Source organism: Nilaparvata lugens, chromosome X, assembly GCF_014356525.2.
Source record: "Nilaparvata lugens isolate BPH chromosome X, ASM1435652v1, whole genome shotgun sequence".
Classification (NCBI taxonomy): Eukaryota; Metazoa; Arthropoda; class Insecta; order Hemiptera; family Delphacidae; genus Nilaparvata; species Nilaparvata lugens.
Window position 1 is genome coordinate 28,430,244 of NC_052518.1, and position 16,145 is coordinate 28,446,388.

The 16,145-nt window shown below is 32.3% G+C and overlaps 1 protein-coding gene across 2 annotated transcripts in view; it reads right to left on the reverse strand.

Annotated features, from left to right (window-relative positions):
* Window positions 1–866: 866 nt before the first annotated feature.
* The window catches only part of LOC111052054 (fatty acyl-CoA reductase 1), a 54,768-nt gene continuing 39,489 nt past the window's right edge, over window positions 867–16,145 (reverse strand). Inside the window, exons 8-9 of one of the 2 annotated variants that reach the window (XM_022338670.2) lie at window positions 9,083–9,340; window positions 867–3,544 (exon numbers count right to left, since the gene is read on the reverse strand). In XM_022338670.2, coding sequence (XP_022194362.1) covers window positions 3,352–3,544; window positions 9,083–9,340 — 451 coding nt within the window. In that variant the 3' untranslated portion in view covers window positions 867–3,351. The remainder of the gene's footprint in view (window positions 3,545–9,082; window positions 9,341–16,145) is intronic. The other variant, XM_039443113.1, reaches the window with a different exon arrangement.

Here is a 16,145-nt window from a genome sequence, read left to right on the forward strand (position 1 = left end):
CATTATTTAGAAAAAAAAATAGTAAGTGATGAAATGGCGGTTTTGTGAGTAACCAAGGACTTTCAGGCAGTTTGAAATTGATATTTAGATATGGTTGTTACTCATGAACAATGCCCTAGAACAGGGATTGCCAACTACTTTTATTCGGGGGGCTACTTCAATAATTTCACTAAAAGTGGGGGCCGCTCAGAAATGTTGAGGCAAATTTAGGCTGTTCAATATATAAACAAAATGCAATGAAATATAACTTCATTTCAATATATGCCAAACATTTATAAAAACTCATTAATGAGAACACTGAGGACGGGCCCATTCATCCACCAGTTCATCAATATTATATATTATGCGTATGGAATTTCTGCAATGAGTCAAAAAACAACACTATCTGCTCAACGTCTACTCCTTGAATTCGATTTTGGAGCAGAATGGACGGCTCAATGGGTGGCTCCATCACCAGCAGAGTGTACTGGATATGACAAGACAGTATAGTGGGTTTTATTTGCCAATGAAACAGTGGTATCACCTTAATAGGGTACGAAAAGGGAGGGCATGGTCGTTGTGGAGTTTCCCAAACAAGATAGGCATGAGGCTCAGTGCAGAGTGCTACTGTGGCGAGCCGAGACAAACAGTTGAGCACGTAGCTTCCAACAGCAGCCACCGAGCTCATGCTGGTCAGCCTCAGGGTTTTATTTCTGCCACACCAGAAGTAGTGGATTGGCTGGATGGATTAGATTTCAACCTTTGACTATTGTAATTTGTATTTAATCTGCGTATTTTCAACCAACACCAGTTCATTGTCTTGGGTTGACTTGATAAACTTCATGGTGGAAAAGGTGCTCTCACAAATAATGTACATGCTTCCGAAACAACTTTCCAATCAAAGTCTTATTAATCAAGTATGTTTAATATTTTCTATGGATTCTCTTACAAATATGAAACTATACTATTTAAAAGAATTAGGTTATACAAATATTGAATTCGAATATAACTCAGACGTTTTTTTAGAAAAATTGTATTTTTTATGTTTTTGAAATATCGAATTTTTAAAAATAAAAGTCGTTTAGGGCTGCAAAAATAAGGACACAGTTTCAATCGATTCACTCAAATAATTCTAGCTCAAACATAAAAATGGGCCGGTTGAGTACGTATGAAGGTGCTTCACTATCGCAAACCAATTAAGAGTGAAAAAACTCCAATTGAATAGAAGTGAATAAAGTTCAGAATTCGATATTTCATGGCTAACCTTGCTAGATTAACAGTTTACTTGAAGGAAATGAAAGTGACTGCTCGGCAGCCCGGCTGCTCAGTAGTTTTGTGTGATCATTTTTCAAAATTCAATTCAACACTACCAGATTTTTTTGTTTCACTCGTTTTCACGACGTTTTATTGAAAAGTACGTCAAGTCTTTGATCATGCAACATTGTAAATATCTGAGTATCTTCTTGCCATGAACGATTTACTAATGCTTATTCACGCTAATCTAGGCGTTTGTTCACGATTTACATGAGTCGTTGATATCTACATCCGATTTATTCACTTCAATTTTCATGTTCAGACCTACTCGTTTCTTGAATCTGAACGAAAACTTGTCCTAGACATTTTTATAAACACAGCCTAATAAAATGTAGATCTTCTAAATTGAATAAAAACATTCTATTTGGAGGAGAAACTTATAATAAATTTCTGAGAAGATTTTGATTGGAGATCAAAAGATCGTATCTACAATGAAACCAATAAATATTTGCAAGTTAAATTACACTTGTTGGAAAATTATTTTATTTTCAAGAATACAACCACATGATTCATGATAAATTCTTAGACATTCTTCTGAACAGTAGTCTAATATAAATTTAATTATGAAAATTGTATCAATGTACATTAAACTAGTGTAGGCTTATAAGAACGTTTGATTGATCAATTCTTTGAGAATACACACACTCACACATCAATATCTCAACATCGTTTTCACCAGAACTGTTCTTCTGTGACAATTTAAAGTATATTCTTCTTAGTTTTAAAGATTAATTCAATCATTCCCCGTTATTTTGATTCAATTGATGGCATACTGGTGTTTCCACTAGGAGTCTCTACATAATAGCCATTCACCAGACTTACAATCTATAATGAAATTATATGATTATCACCAGTCATATATTTGAACTTTTATTAGCAAAATCTGGCTTATAACTTTGATTCATACTATTTTTGTATCTATTCCATACTCTTGTTATTTTCAATATTGTTCTGTCTTAATTATATTGCTGTTTCCAGGGATAAGATTTTTATGTTTGTAAATATTCTTTATCAGAAACAAAACTTTAGTTCTAAGATCTTTGGTTGTAATAGTAGACAATTTTGATTGATATTTTTTCAAGCTTTGAGCTAATTAATAATAGTTTACTACTTTATCAGTCACATTTAAAGATAGAGCGTTACAAACTTTCATATGCTATTTTGATAGGTCAATTATTGTTATGCTTCACATATTCTGATGAAACTTCATTAGACAAAATATATTGATAACAGTTTCGAGAGTACAATTATTGATTGATAATTTAACACCTACGTAGTATATTGAAGTTCCATAGGTACTTGAGTACCAGAGTTGTATTGAATGAGATATTAATGAAGATCTTCAAAAGATGTTGAATTTCTTTTTTTCAGCAGTTGTAACGCTTAGGAGCATCTGAATAATGTACAAGCAGACCTGATAATTGTCAGTTTGATAGATTTCTTACTGATTTTAATTGCAGGTGAATTTATATTTAAGTCTTATTGGCGATTTGGTCTACTTTTCGATACTGGCATAGGCCTATATTAGATATAATATTCAACAGCCAATATAACTGTGAACTATAGTGAGGTCCACGTTAAAATGACAGTATTTCATCAACTTTAGTTTTGCTATCCTTGTCTATCATTCGACAAAGCCGGTGATACTATCCTTTTCTAGGTTCACAACGATGACAATTATGTTTTTGACAGTGTACAAATATAATTAATTAATGCAGAGAATCGGTATCGCTATTCTTTTATCTTTATTCACTGCCATTATGACGTGGACCACACTATAGGATAATATTGCTTCAAGAAACATACATTTCTATGACGAGTGATAGAAATGGTAGAATGAATATACCATTGGAAGTGAACATACTAAACATACATTTGATTTCGTTAAAACGTTCTCAGTTGAATAAAAAAAGGACGTTAATAATTCTCCTACCGTATGTTACTGATAATAATTATTATAAACACTTTACCACAATTTTCGGCATAAAAAAGAAATTTTGTAAGTATAGTTTCTTCTTAGATACTAATTTAAAACTATTAATTATAATGTAACAGGGTTTAGAGCTCCAATGCTGGAGTAGATGATGATGGCTCACTGCTTGATCTTCCAGAGAGCAGGTACCAGAATGCGCTCTCCACAAATTTGAAAAGTCCCAGTACGAAGTTCATTATCGCACTTGAATTCGAAAAGAAGAACCACATAACTAGTCCATAGAAGAGGCATTTCGTGAAGAAATCCACCCAGTACATTCTGAAAACAGAAGGGAACCAATCATTTCATTCCATATTTCATAGTACAGCTAAGACATATTGATTTGGTTATTACCTATTCACTTGATTTTGGATAGTTCTCATATTAAATTGATTCAAGACTACTTTCTCATCATGTTTTAGCTATAATATCGAAAATAAAACTTTAAAGAGAATATAAAACTTTTCCATAGAATAAATACAAATTGAATTGGATGAAATATTCTCTTCTCTTTGATATCATAATATTTCTAAATTTTACATAATTACACATTCTTCAATCAGAATTAGTTTAAGGCTATTATTAGTTCAATATTAAGTTGTCTAAGTTTTGACTATCTACAAACAGTCAAGAAAATGAGAACTAAAGAGCACATATTTCTATAACAACTCTTCATCTATTAGTTCAATGATTGACCTCATCATTAAGGGAAGTGATTTGAAATAAATATTCACTGGTGAAGAGAAAACACTCATTACAGAATTTATTCTGTACTAAATTACCCGTGTTCTAATGTACTAGTGTTCTATTTCAAGTGTGGTAGGAATTATTCTTGTCAAATGTTGAATGGAACTAAGCTTTGAAAAATGCTAGCGAAATTTTAATTCAAATTCATTCATTGCATGAAATAAATACACAGTTGATAAATATATCACAATTAGTACAATTTTGAATAAATCAACATGCACACTAATATGTTGCAGTCAATCACACTTGATCAAAATAAGTATTGACAATGCAAACATAATAATTCTTATGATACTAAAATTTGCAAAGAGGAAAAAATGTAACATGAATCTCATCCACGAAGGCTTAAGCCTGTGTATGGAGAGACTATTATTTATGAAAATATTCTTTTTGTAGTTTGAGAAGGATAAGTCATTCTTGAATAAATGAATTTTAATTAATATTGAAAATTACTGAGAGGATGATACACATCGAGAGCATTGATGCAACCCAATAAAGAACCTGTTATTGGAAAAGTAATAAAATGTACAACAAATAATAAAGAATAAATAAATACTATAAGTTGGTAACTTATACTTTTTAATAGCAAAATTTGATGATGTTGGTTTTGGCTCACTACATATTACATGGCTAAGACAATATTGTAGTAAAGGTATATTCAAACTAAGTGCAGATTACAGGATATTTAGTTGATGATAAATTAAGAAAATTTATTTATTTATTTATTTACATCAATAGAAAAATTACAACAACATATAGAGGCTTACAGCTTTATGCCAAAACAAGCCTCATTGAAAATCAATTGCTTACACAAACTGAAACTAAATTAGTAAGAAAGAAAAAACGAAAAATAGCAATAAAAATAGTTTGGAAGAAACATTATGAATAGAAAATAGCACAAGACACAATAGAAAATAGAAAAAAGACTGAAGAAATAATAAAAAATAGACTAATTGAAAAAAAATAGAATAGGTAGCAAGCCTATTTTAAGAAGAATTTGAAATTTAAATTTTTATGGTCTGCAAAATTGATTAAGCATTTATATTTTAAGAGCTTGATAACATTTTTCACTAAAATTGCGCAAATTATCAGCGAATATATCTAGATCGTATTCAAAGAATTGTACAATCTAACAGTTTTTTGTAAGAAGCAATTTGCATGATGTACAGTGTATATTCTATCCAAAGCAAAAAACATATTTAATCTAGGTCTATTTAACGGAACAAAGATCTGATACTAAAGAGTTCGATAATATTCAGAATGTCTAAATGATTATTCAATATTTTAAATAGAACAATTAATGATATGAAATCCCGCCTGTTCTTCAACGACATAATTTGAAAACTGACTCTCAGACACCTCATAGAATAGTCATACGGGCATGAATGTTCATACTTCTTGTAATACATGAATCTGAGGAATTTATTTTGTATGCGTTCGATACTACTAATATCTCTTGATAAGGACTCCAAACAACTGCACAATGCTAAAGTCTACTTCTCACCAAGGCCAGATACAGCATCTTGATTAAATCAATGTCTGTGAAGTGTGTGACATTTGACACCCAAATCCTTAATCACATAAACTCTTTCAAGATGTTCATCTAATAATTTGTAGTCAGCAAAAATCTGTTGCTGTCTAGTGAAGACAATAAATTTACATTTCTTCACATTTAATGCCAGATTGTTTCTTTCACTCCAATCATTCAACCTGCCCAAATCCTCCTGTAACATCTGAGAGTCCTGATCATCCTGTATAGTTCGATAAATTTTAACATCATCTGCATAAATAAGACAATTACTGTTTTTAATACACTCTGGAATGACATTAATAAGTAAAAGGAACAAAAGAGGCCCAAGATTACTCCCCTGGGGCACACCTGAACCACTCATGAAACATTTTGATCTAATATTATTGAAATACACAAAGAATAAACGCTGACTAAGGTATGAGTGAAAGAAGGCAAACATTTCGGATGTGAAACCAAAGGCAAACATTTTCTGCAGAAGGATTTTGTGGTCAACCTTATCAAAAGCTCTGGAATAATCGAGTTGAATTGCATCAACACGTATGCCTCTATCAAGGTGACTTGAAATGTAATTAGTAAATAGGAGAAGATTACTGACAGTTGATCGGTTTTTAAGGAAACCATACTGACTAACCGTTATAATGTTTTTAAAATTATTGAAAATATGCTCAAACAGTACATACTCGAATACTTTTGCAGTTGCATTCAAGTTGGATATTTGCCTGAAGTTTTTCAAATCATTCAATTTTCCACCCTTAGGAATTGGAGTGACTCTTGCCTCCTTCCACCTACAAGGAAACTTGTTTTTACGGATGGGCAGGTTGAATAAATAGTGTAGAGGCTTAATCAAAATTTCCCCACAGCCCTTTATTATATAGGGGGGTATGTTATCTGGACCACAAGATCTTTTAGGTTTTTAATACATTCAGCTACTTCTCCCTCAGTAATGCTTCTTATTTTAAAAGTGTCTGAGATACCGTTTATTTTGAGATCGTTATTTGGACCTACTGGGACGAAAACAAACAATAACTTGGGTTATTGGGACGAAAACAAAGTGAATATCATTATCATAAACAGACGCAAAATGATCAGCAAATGCTTGAGATACTTCTCTAGCAGGAATCTTCACATTGTCAATTTCATATTCCCCAGGTACGGTTCTATTTGCTTTTCTATCCTCCACCTAGTTCCAAAAACTTTTAATGTTAGTTTTAGCACTGTTTTGTACACCTGTTATGTAGCTGTGATATGCAACTGTTATTTGAAACTTCAGTTTAGTTCGAACTTCTCGAAACCTTTCCTTATAATGATTTGAAAACTTTTCAAACGGGCTAACTCATTTTTTAATTTGAGATTTTTTATGATATCATTGTTAAACCAACGTGGATACTTAATACTACTTATTTTATTTATTGTTGGAATACATTGATTCATAGCCTTAAGCAACAAATCATAATAATACTCAACGGCTTTATCAACATCCTCAATCAAGTATAAACTGTCCCAATCAGAATTTTGTAAAGTTATATAAAGTTTATGAAAATCTGATTTTTTAAAATTATAGTAAGAAATTCTAGTGGGAAGGAAAGCTACGTGAGTCATTTCAATGTGAAGAAACAAGAGCAGGGTGGTGACTATTTTGAGCAAGCGTGGGATCATCTTGCCTGGTAACATGCAACGGGATATTACTCAAGATTAAATCGAGAGTTCTTCCATTTATATTTGAAACATTATTGAAGAAATTCAAATTTAACAGACTCATTAATTGAGCAATACATCTAGCCTTACTGGAGCCGACAGAGAAGTGAAATTATAATAAGTAATCTCATTCAGATTGAAATCGCCAACAATAATATTGTCATCGTTTATCAAACCGTACTCGTTTTCAATACTGTCTACAAAGTTCTGATAATCGAGGAGTCCAGCTGTTGGTCTCAGATAAACTGCTGTGATGTTGATAGTTCGTCCAGGCAGACGCAGTCTGACAGTGAGTGATTCGGATCTGACCTCCGCACGCACACTCTCCAATGCAGTCGACAACGAAGCAGCAACAGCCACCAGCATGCCCCCGCCTCTCGTTCTACCTGATAATGTTGGGTTACGGTCGCATCGATAAATTTTGTATTTGCCATCACAGAATTCACCGTCTCTAATGTCCTCAGTCAGCCAGGTTTCAGATAAGACGATAATCTCACAAGAAGAATTCAGAAGTGCAAGAGATAAATCATGAAGTTTAGTTCTCATTCCACCAACATTCTAAAAGTTGTTGAAGGCGACATCACTAGAGATATGAATTGCTTTGCTGCCTTCTCCTCGTTTAATCTTTATATTGCCTCCTTTATCGACCCACAGAAACTTGTATTTTTTGTCGATTTTCATTTGCCGTGCTTTCGCAAACAAAATCCGTCTTGCTCGGGACAAAGATTGATTTAAATAGATGGGTGTATCATATGGAAGTCCTAGATGACGTGTTGACAGTGTGCGTTTCACACGTCTTTTCTGTAACATTAACTCCTTATCAGTTCTTCGTAGAAACCGCACAATTATACCAGGAGTTGCCCAATTGTTCTGTTTCTTCAATCGATGGCATACATCAATCAACTTAGCACGAACTTCTATGTCCAGTGCCTTACCAACCTCTATCACCTTATCTAAAGTGTTCTCGTTTGGAGTTTCAGGTACACCAAATATCTCGAGTGTATTAGCACGAGAATATTTTTCACTGCCCTCCAACCTAATCTGGAGTTCACTTATTTTATTCATCACAAATTATTGGTATTTAGAATGGATTATGACTTCTATGTTTTCCCTACCAATCTCCCTTATCCATATTTTGATATGTTATTTATACGCATAAAGTAAACAGTCATGAGCATTACGAAGGGTGGAAGGAATATTTCTGTATAAAACTATATACTTGTGTAAGCTGAAGTCGTTTGATTAGATTATGCGGCCATTTGTACCCCCAAGTGATTTCAATACGATTTCTCAAATAATAATCTTCTACGATCGCACAATTGATTTTTTCGCTTCATAATGTTTTATAATTGAAAACACTTATGCTAATGAGTTTTTATTATATTTACGATAATGAGTGAAGAATTTTTTGAGCTTTAACAAAGTAATTCACAAGTATACTATATTAATAATGGTATATTTCTATCCAATTTCCAACTATCCAAAAAAATGCTTCCTCATCAAACAGCTCCTGAAATGTGAACATAGCTTGCTGCTTTGTTTGAAGAAGCTTTGTTTATTTATTTAAATTCCATACAAAATATAAGAAATTATTTTTAATTAATAAAAAAAAATTCTTACGCCTCACTCTGTATGATTCATTTTGTAATTAAATTGTTATATGGGTTTGTTAAAATGCAATTAGTATAATTATTATTGATATGATGCGCAACTTTTTGCATGAGCTAATACTATGAAAAAATAAAATTTTATTAATTTATTCATAAAATTATTGAGGCAGTTGACTGGAAGTCGGACTCCATCAACACACAACACAGATTGAAGTTGAAGAAAAATGTACTCACATTCTCATGTGTCTGCGGGCTCCAGGTAGAGTTTCAGGCATCTCTTTTAATATATAAATTCTGGCGGCCAAAATGCAGTCCTCAAAGTATTTATATAAATCCATGTCCTCTCCGTCTATTTTATATTCAAATCTTTCTCGCCGATTCATTATTTTTCTCATGTGGTGTATTTGATCATTTCGGAATTCCCATTGGTTGTTGGCGTAGTACTCAAAAACTTCAAATCCTTTATTTATCCGTTCCTGAACTCTGCACAAGCTGCAAAATAGTTTAACTTATAACTTTTTGCACCAAAAAGTTTAATTCCTTCAATATACAAACTACCTTTATCAAACTCAATAAATGCTCATTGATATAATATTGATCACACAAGGAAGGATTTAGTCTGTTTTTTAGTGCGGATGTTAGCATTAAAAATGTTTTATTACAGTAGCCTACATAATTTCTCATTAAATGTTACTTTAATTTCTTCTATTTCTGTCATTTCTTTCATACTCACTTATCATCTTCCATATCATCTCCACTACTTGACAGAAAGATGTTTGTGTACAGTGTTACAACCCTGAAAAAGCAATTGCTGTTTTTATTAAGTAGCTCACATAAACAGCTGTGCTTAGTGAGAGAAGTTGTGTGTATTTTTGGGTTCAAAATTTTATAAAATAACTTGATTAATTCAATATGAAGTGATAATTGAGTGTTATATTTAAATATAGTTTGGTGTTTTAATTTCTATAAATTCAAAATGTTTAGCTTGTATATATTTTTGGACGAAAATTGAACTTGAACGTTTTACAGTAGAAACATAACCTATTTTTGGACAATTTATTAATTTATCAAAATTTGGGAATGGAATAGATTTGGGCCAAGCCTGTTGTTCCTTCCTAATCATATTTATATGAGTTGTGATTCTATCCACGAATAAATAAGTAAATAAATAAATAAATATAGTTCATTCCTGCTTGCATACTAATTGCGCTAGAAATTAAAAAAACTGTATCCTATTGTATTCTATTTTGGCTTGTTTTATTCAACTTATTTATGAAAATGGAGTATGTCTTTCTAATTAGCTCATATTTACATTAAATTCTCACGGTTCATAAAGAGTTTATTCGATTGTACTTTGATTTGTAGTTCGCCTTTTTATAGTCAATAATTAAAAATACTTTTTAAAACTACAACAAACCAGACTGTCAAGTGGAAATAATTGGAAAAAATTACACAAAATATCAAAACAGCAATTGCTTTTTCAGGGTTGTAACACTGTACACAAACAACTCTTTGTCAAGTATTGGAGATGATATGGAAGATGATAAGTGAGTATGAAAGAAATGACAGAAATAGAAGAAATTAAAGTAACATTTAATGAGAAATTAAGATAAAATCTATGCGGCTGCAGCACGGTAACTTATTTCTAGTTATAAATATAATTTTAATTTCTATTTCAAGTTGTTTATATATTTTTTCCAAGTATAGTATTTTCATTATTTAGTTCTTTCTAAGCTTCACACAGTTGATCTCGGGGCTATGATATTTTCCTAATTTTTTATTTTTGTTTTTGTAATAATATTTCTTAGAGTGATACCCACATAAGCTCTTAGGCTTGTGCGTGGGTAATGAGTGAGAGGGATGATGATGATGAGAGATAACGACTACATTTTAGGTAGTCGGGACCGACGACTTATCCTCCGAAAGACGGGGTGGCCGTATCTATTGTAATATTACATTTTTTCTCACATTGGAATCGAATCTTCAATTCGAGATCTATGAAACTTTATAGTAAATATCAGAGTCATCGATAGACGGACAAACTTTTTGACGGAGAATTTATTATCGTAAATGATTGTTGCATTGTTCCATGGTGTCACCGAGGCTGGGTTGACAGAATTAAAAAGATAAATGGTTTATTTAAATCGAGATGATATATAAAAATTTAAAATAATAGTTTCAAAATAAAGTTTTATTGAGAACAAATATAAAATGTGAATTCTAAACTTGTAATTTATAATTTTGTTGTTGACATGTCATGAAGTCATCACTGATTTTGAGATGTGGTTTTTTGTTCTGACGACGAGGCTTCCTTGTAGCTTTTTCTTTTCCTGTTCTTCTCTCTGAAACATGGCTGGCTGATGGGTGTTGTAACTTTGTGCTCTTTAAATAATTTTCTATTTAAGTGAATTTATTAATGTTTTAATTTGAGTTTTAATCAGTTTATAGTGTTCTATTTTGTCTGTTTATTGATTTGTGTGTATACAAGCCAATAGCCACTGTTTTTCAACTGTAAACTAGATAAGTATTTAGTTCGTAGTAACTGTAGATGCTTAGGCTTGTAAGATATAATTCTTTGTCTATTTGTATAATATTTTGCCAAAATTCATCTGAAGATTATAAGTTCATTTGCTCTGAAAATTGGATTTCTCATTCATAGGCGATAGATCCATTCATAGTTTATCAAGAATCTATTACATTGGAGCCGATAAATTTCCTTAGGTTAATAGGTGAAATGCTATCCAGCCGATTTAGGAAAAATTGGTAGCACGGCAAATGTTACCCCTGTGGTGGGACCAAATTACAAAATAAATATGTCCCAAATGGTACACCATGAAATCCCTGGTTGTAAAAAATTATTAGTAGGATAGATATCTTGATAGGTTATGAATGGTTTGTTGCTGAGTGGGAAATCGGTTCAAGAGAGATCAAGTTTTAATGAATAGATATCAGTGCATATTACAAAATGGCAAACATTAAAAATGATCTGAATCTTATAGCATTCTTAACACAAAAGTTTGATGAGCTAAATGCTAGATTTGATGAGCAAAATGCTAAGTTTGATAAGCAAAATGCTAAGTTTGATAAGCAAAATGCTAAGTTTGATAAGCAAAATGCTAAGTTTAATGCTAGGTTTGATGATATGAAGCAAGAATTTGCTAGCATTAGACTAGAGCAGGTTAGTATAAACCTTCTATTGAAAAATGCACATGAAACATTGAGTGATAATCATGAAGATGAAAACAAATTGAAGCAGGATAATAGTAGTGTTAAGATACAGGATCAACTCATTCAAGTTTCTGACAATGTAGGCCTAGTTACTGTTGTTGAAAAAGTCAACCTTAATGAGATAGTAGAATTGAGTAAAGAAGTAGGTAGGGAGTTGTCTTCACTGAAAGTCAACTATCATGAAAGTAATATTGCTACATTGAAGGTTAGGAAAACTATAAACAAAGTGAATGATTACATGAGACAGGCTTCTGTGGAGGTTAGGAACAATGTAAACAAAATGAATGTTGCTTTGAGTCAAGTTGATGAGTTCAATTTTCAACTGAGAATTGAAAAGGTGTATGCAATGCATTCTCAAGTGAACATGACTAACTTTTGTAAGCAAAATGGCTTTGTTGAAACAAATGAACCCATGAATAAAATTATGTTCTTGAAGAAAAAAAAACACAAAGTCACCATTGATGTGTTAGTATTCAAAGGTTGTTTCAAGTTGCTTATTTCAAGATGATGACAGTGAATCACATGATGAAAGGGTATTCCCCAGCACACAATGATTAGGAATCCTGTGTTATGCCGGGATTCAGAATAGCATAATCGCTACGCAGTGTATGGCAAGAGTCCATAATTGTGTCTTTTTTCTTTCCTGTAGCCTATTTTTCTTGGCCCTTAATCTTTTCAAATTTCGATTCTTTCCTGTCTTTGTGTAATGTTCAGTAAAATTCTTATATTATGCATATCTTAACCAATCTTGTCCATAGTCATTTAAATTTGTATTCTTCTGAAATAATTTTGGAAGTTAAAACAGTAGCTTATTTTCCTAATCTTTAAATTGTTGATAAAACTTAACTTTTCTAAAATCTATCCATTGTAGTGTAAACAAATGTTTGCTTGCGGTATATTTTTTCATCATGTATTACATATTTTAATCATGTCTATTTTTTTCAGGTATCATATTAGGTAATTAGGTTTTTCAGAGCAAATTATGTCCCATGTTCTCATCTTTCATTGCATATCGTGCCATAAGCCATATGTAATTAGGTTATAGTTTTCTTCTGGGCTTTTAACCCATTTTGCATTTTATTTTTTTTGCTGTCCAATACTTTGGATTTTTGGTAGACAAGTAGGTGTGATTCTTTTAGAGGTGTGGGCGTGAACCACATATGGCTGGACTCGATTATCTGACCTACTTGTTTGCGATATAAAAACCTTAAGACTGCAACATCAAATGTTTGTAAAAACTTTTGCATACTTTTGTTTTTGTGGTCCGATACTAGAGTCTGCTATCACATTGCCTTACAGACATCTAGGAAATATCCACCCAGTCACAATAGTCAACATTTTTTTCCTTCACCAGTTGTTTTTGTGGGAGTGATAGCTCACAATTATAACAAATTAGAGTCATACTTGGAATTTACAAAATTCCATAGTAGTATATTTTATTAAATATACTTCCTTATGAAAGTTCAGTACTGACATGTAGGATAGGCTCTAATTAATCTTTCTCTTCTTTGTATTATTTAGGAAATTTATTTACCTAATTTTCTTTTTCTCTTGTTTGTATTTTTTAGGGAACTTATTTACCCATTATTAATCTTGATCGTCTTTGTATTGTAATATTGAAATGTTTGTACTTATTATACAGTCTTTAAATTATAAATTATTTAAAAAAAAAATAAATGGTTCAATTTAGAACATGCTGAAATCTATTCTTATGTAAAAATTCTTTTGTTATAATAAATAAACTTCAAAATTTGAAAGTATTAATGAATTGTGTAGCCATATATATGTGATGTATTAATGAAAGTTAACTTGAATAATAATGTTTTCATTGAATAAAAACGTTGTGTTATATTATCAATTGAAATGAGTTAAAGGTTAAAATTTTTCTAAAGTTTTTGTAATTGATATCTTTTTCAAAATTTTAAAACTGTTTGTTCTATAAATTTTGATATGATTGATTATCGTTTGAAATGGATGCTGGAGTGTATGTAGAATTTTTAGTGGGGTTTGTTGATTAGAATTTTGCTGGTATGTGATTGTTTTTTTGAGATGGAAAACCATTATTACCTAAAGAAGAAATGACCAGAAGGTTATGACTTAGAGAGGCAGTAATGAGATAATATTTTTTGTGTTGATTACTTATGTTGATTGCCATAGATGCAAAATAATGATTAATAATGTTGATTGCCATAGATGCAGATTACTTATGAATATTGATTGCCTTTGAAGCAAAATATTATTGATGTTTTGAATGATTTCTTGTTTAATGATTGATAGTAAAGTTTTGTCATGAAATGTAGTTTGTGTTTAGAACATTGAAAAGTCGAAATAAACTATAGTATCCAACAAACGATGATTAATAATATTGAATAATTGCTTTTTATAAAATATTTGAACATTGAATAAATGAAATTTTTTTTATATTGAAATTTATAATTGATATCTCCATATTTCACAATTTATGTATTGCTGACTGTATAATAAGATGTTAACGAATTTCAATTTTATATTGACTATATACTTAATTAAAGTATATAGTCAATATAAAATGATAAATAATTATCATGTGTATTAGATTGTATTGATAGCCTAATCAAAGATTTTCTTCTTAGTTTATAAGCATTTTAAGATAACAGGTACAGCACAGACATTAACATTGAAATAATTATCATGTGAATCTCGAAATCAGCAACAAGTGAACGCCATGCAGAGTGTTAAGAACATTTGGGTGATTGTCGAACTAGTGTGACTCATCTACGCCAATGCCTGCGCCAATGCTGATGCCAATGCCAATAGCTATGCCAATGCCTGCGCCAATGCTGATGCCAATGCCAAAATCTACGCTGATGCCTACACTAATATCTACACCAATAACTACACCGATGCCTGTGCTGATGCCAACGCCAATATCTACGCCAATGCCTGCGCCAATGCTGATGCCAATGCCAATAGCTATGCCAATGCCTGCGCCAATGCTGATGCCAATGCCAAAATCTACGCTGATGCCTACACTAATAACTACGCCAATGTCAACACCAATATCAACACCAATAACTACGCCAAAATCTACGCCGATGCCTGTGCTGATGCCAACGCCAATATCTACACCAATGCCTGTGCCAATGTTGATGCCTACACTAATAACTACGCCAATGTCAACACCAATATCAACACCAATAACTACGCCAAAATCTACGCCGATGCCTGTGCTGATGCCAACGCCAATATCTACGCCAATGCCTGTGCCAATGCTGATGCCTACACTAATAACTACGCCAATGTCAACACCAATATCAACACCAATAACTACGCCAAAATCTATGCCGATGCCTGTGCTGATGCCAACGCCAATATCTACGCCAATGCCTGTGCCAATGCTGATGCCAATAGCTACGCCAATGCCTGCGCCAATGCTGATGCCAATGCCAAAATCTACGCCGATGCCTGCGCCAATGCCAATATCAACGCCGATGCCAATGCCGACACCAAAGCATACGCCAATAACAATGCCAACGCTTATTGCTGACTTTGTATCTCAAACTTCAACACTACTACATTACCTGGAGGTAATTGCCATCCATGATCACGTTTGCAACTTTGAATTCAGAATAACAGTCACAGTATCATGAAAGAATTGATTCAAAAAAAAAATCCTCTCCTAAATTATTCCTGTATGCAGAACTCTAAACCTTGAACACTGAAAGTATCAAAAAACCAAACCTTACCTAAATTAATCCTGTATGCAGCGTCTATCTCTTTTCCAAAAAACGAATTACATTGTCATTTCAAGCCTGAAATGTACATTGTATAATTACAAATATGATACAAAATTTACGTGACTCTGTATCGAGTTTGAAATGCAGCCGTCTACTACAAGCATGAAGCAATGCTAACTGAGATGTCACCTGTATCAAGTTTGGTATGCAGCCGTCTACTACAAGCATGAGGCAATGCTAACTGAGATGTCACCTGTATTGAGTTTGATATGCATCAGTCGACTACAAGTATCAGCCCAACACTACAAGTATTCGGATCAGCCCAACACTGATGTCATCACACTGGAGTCACA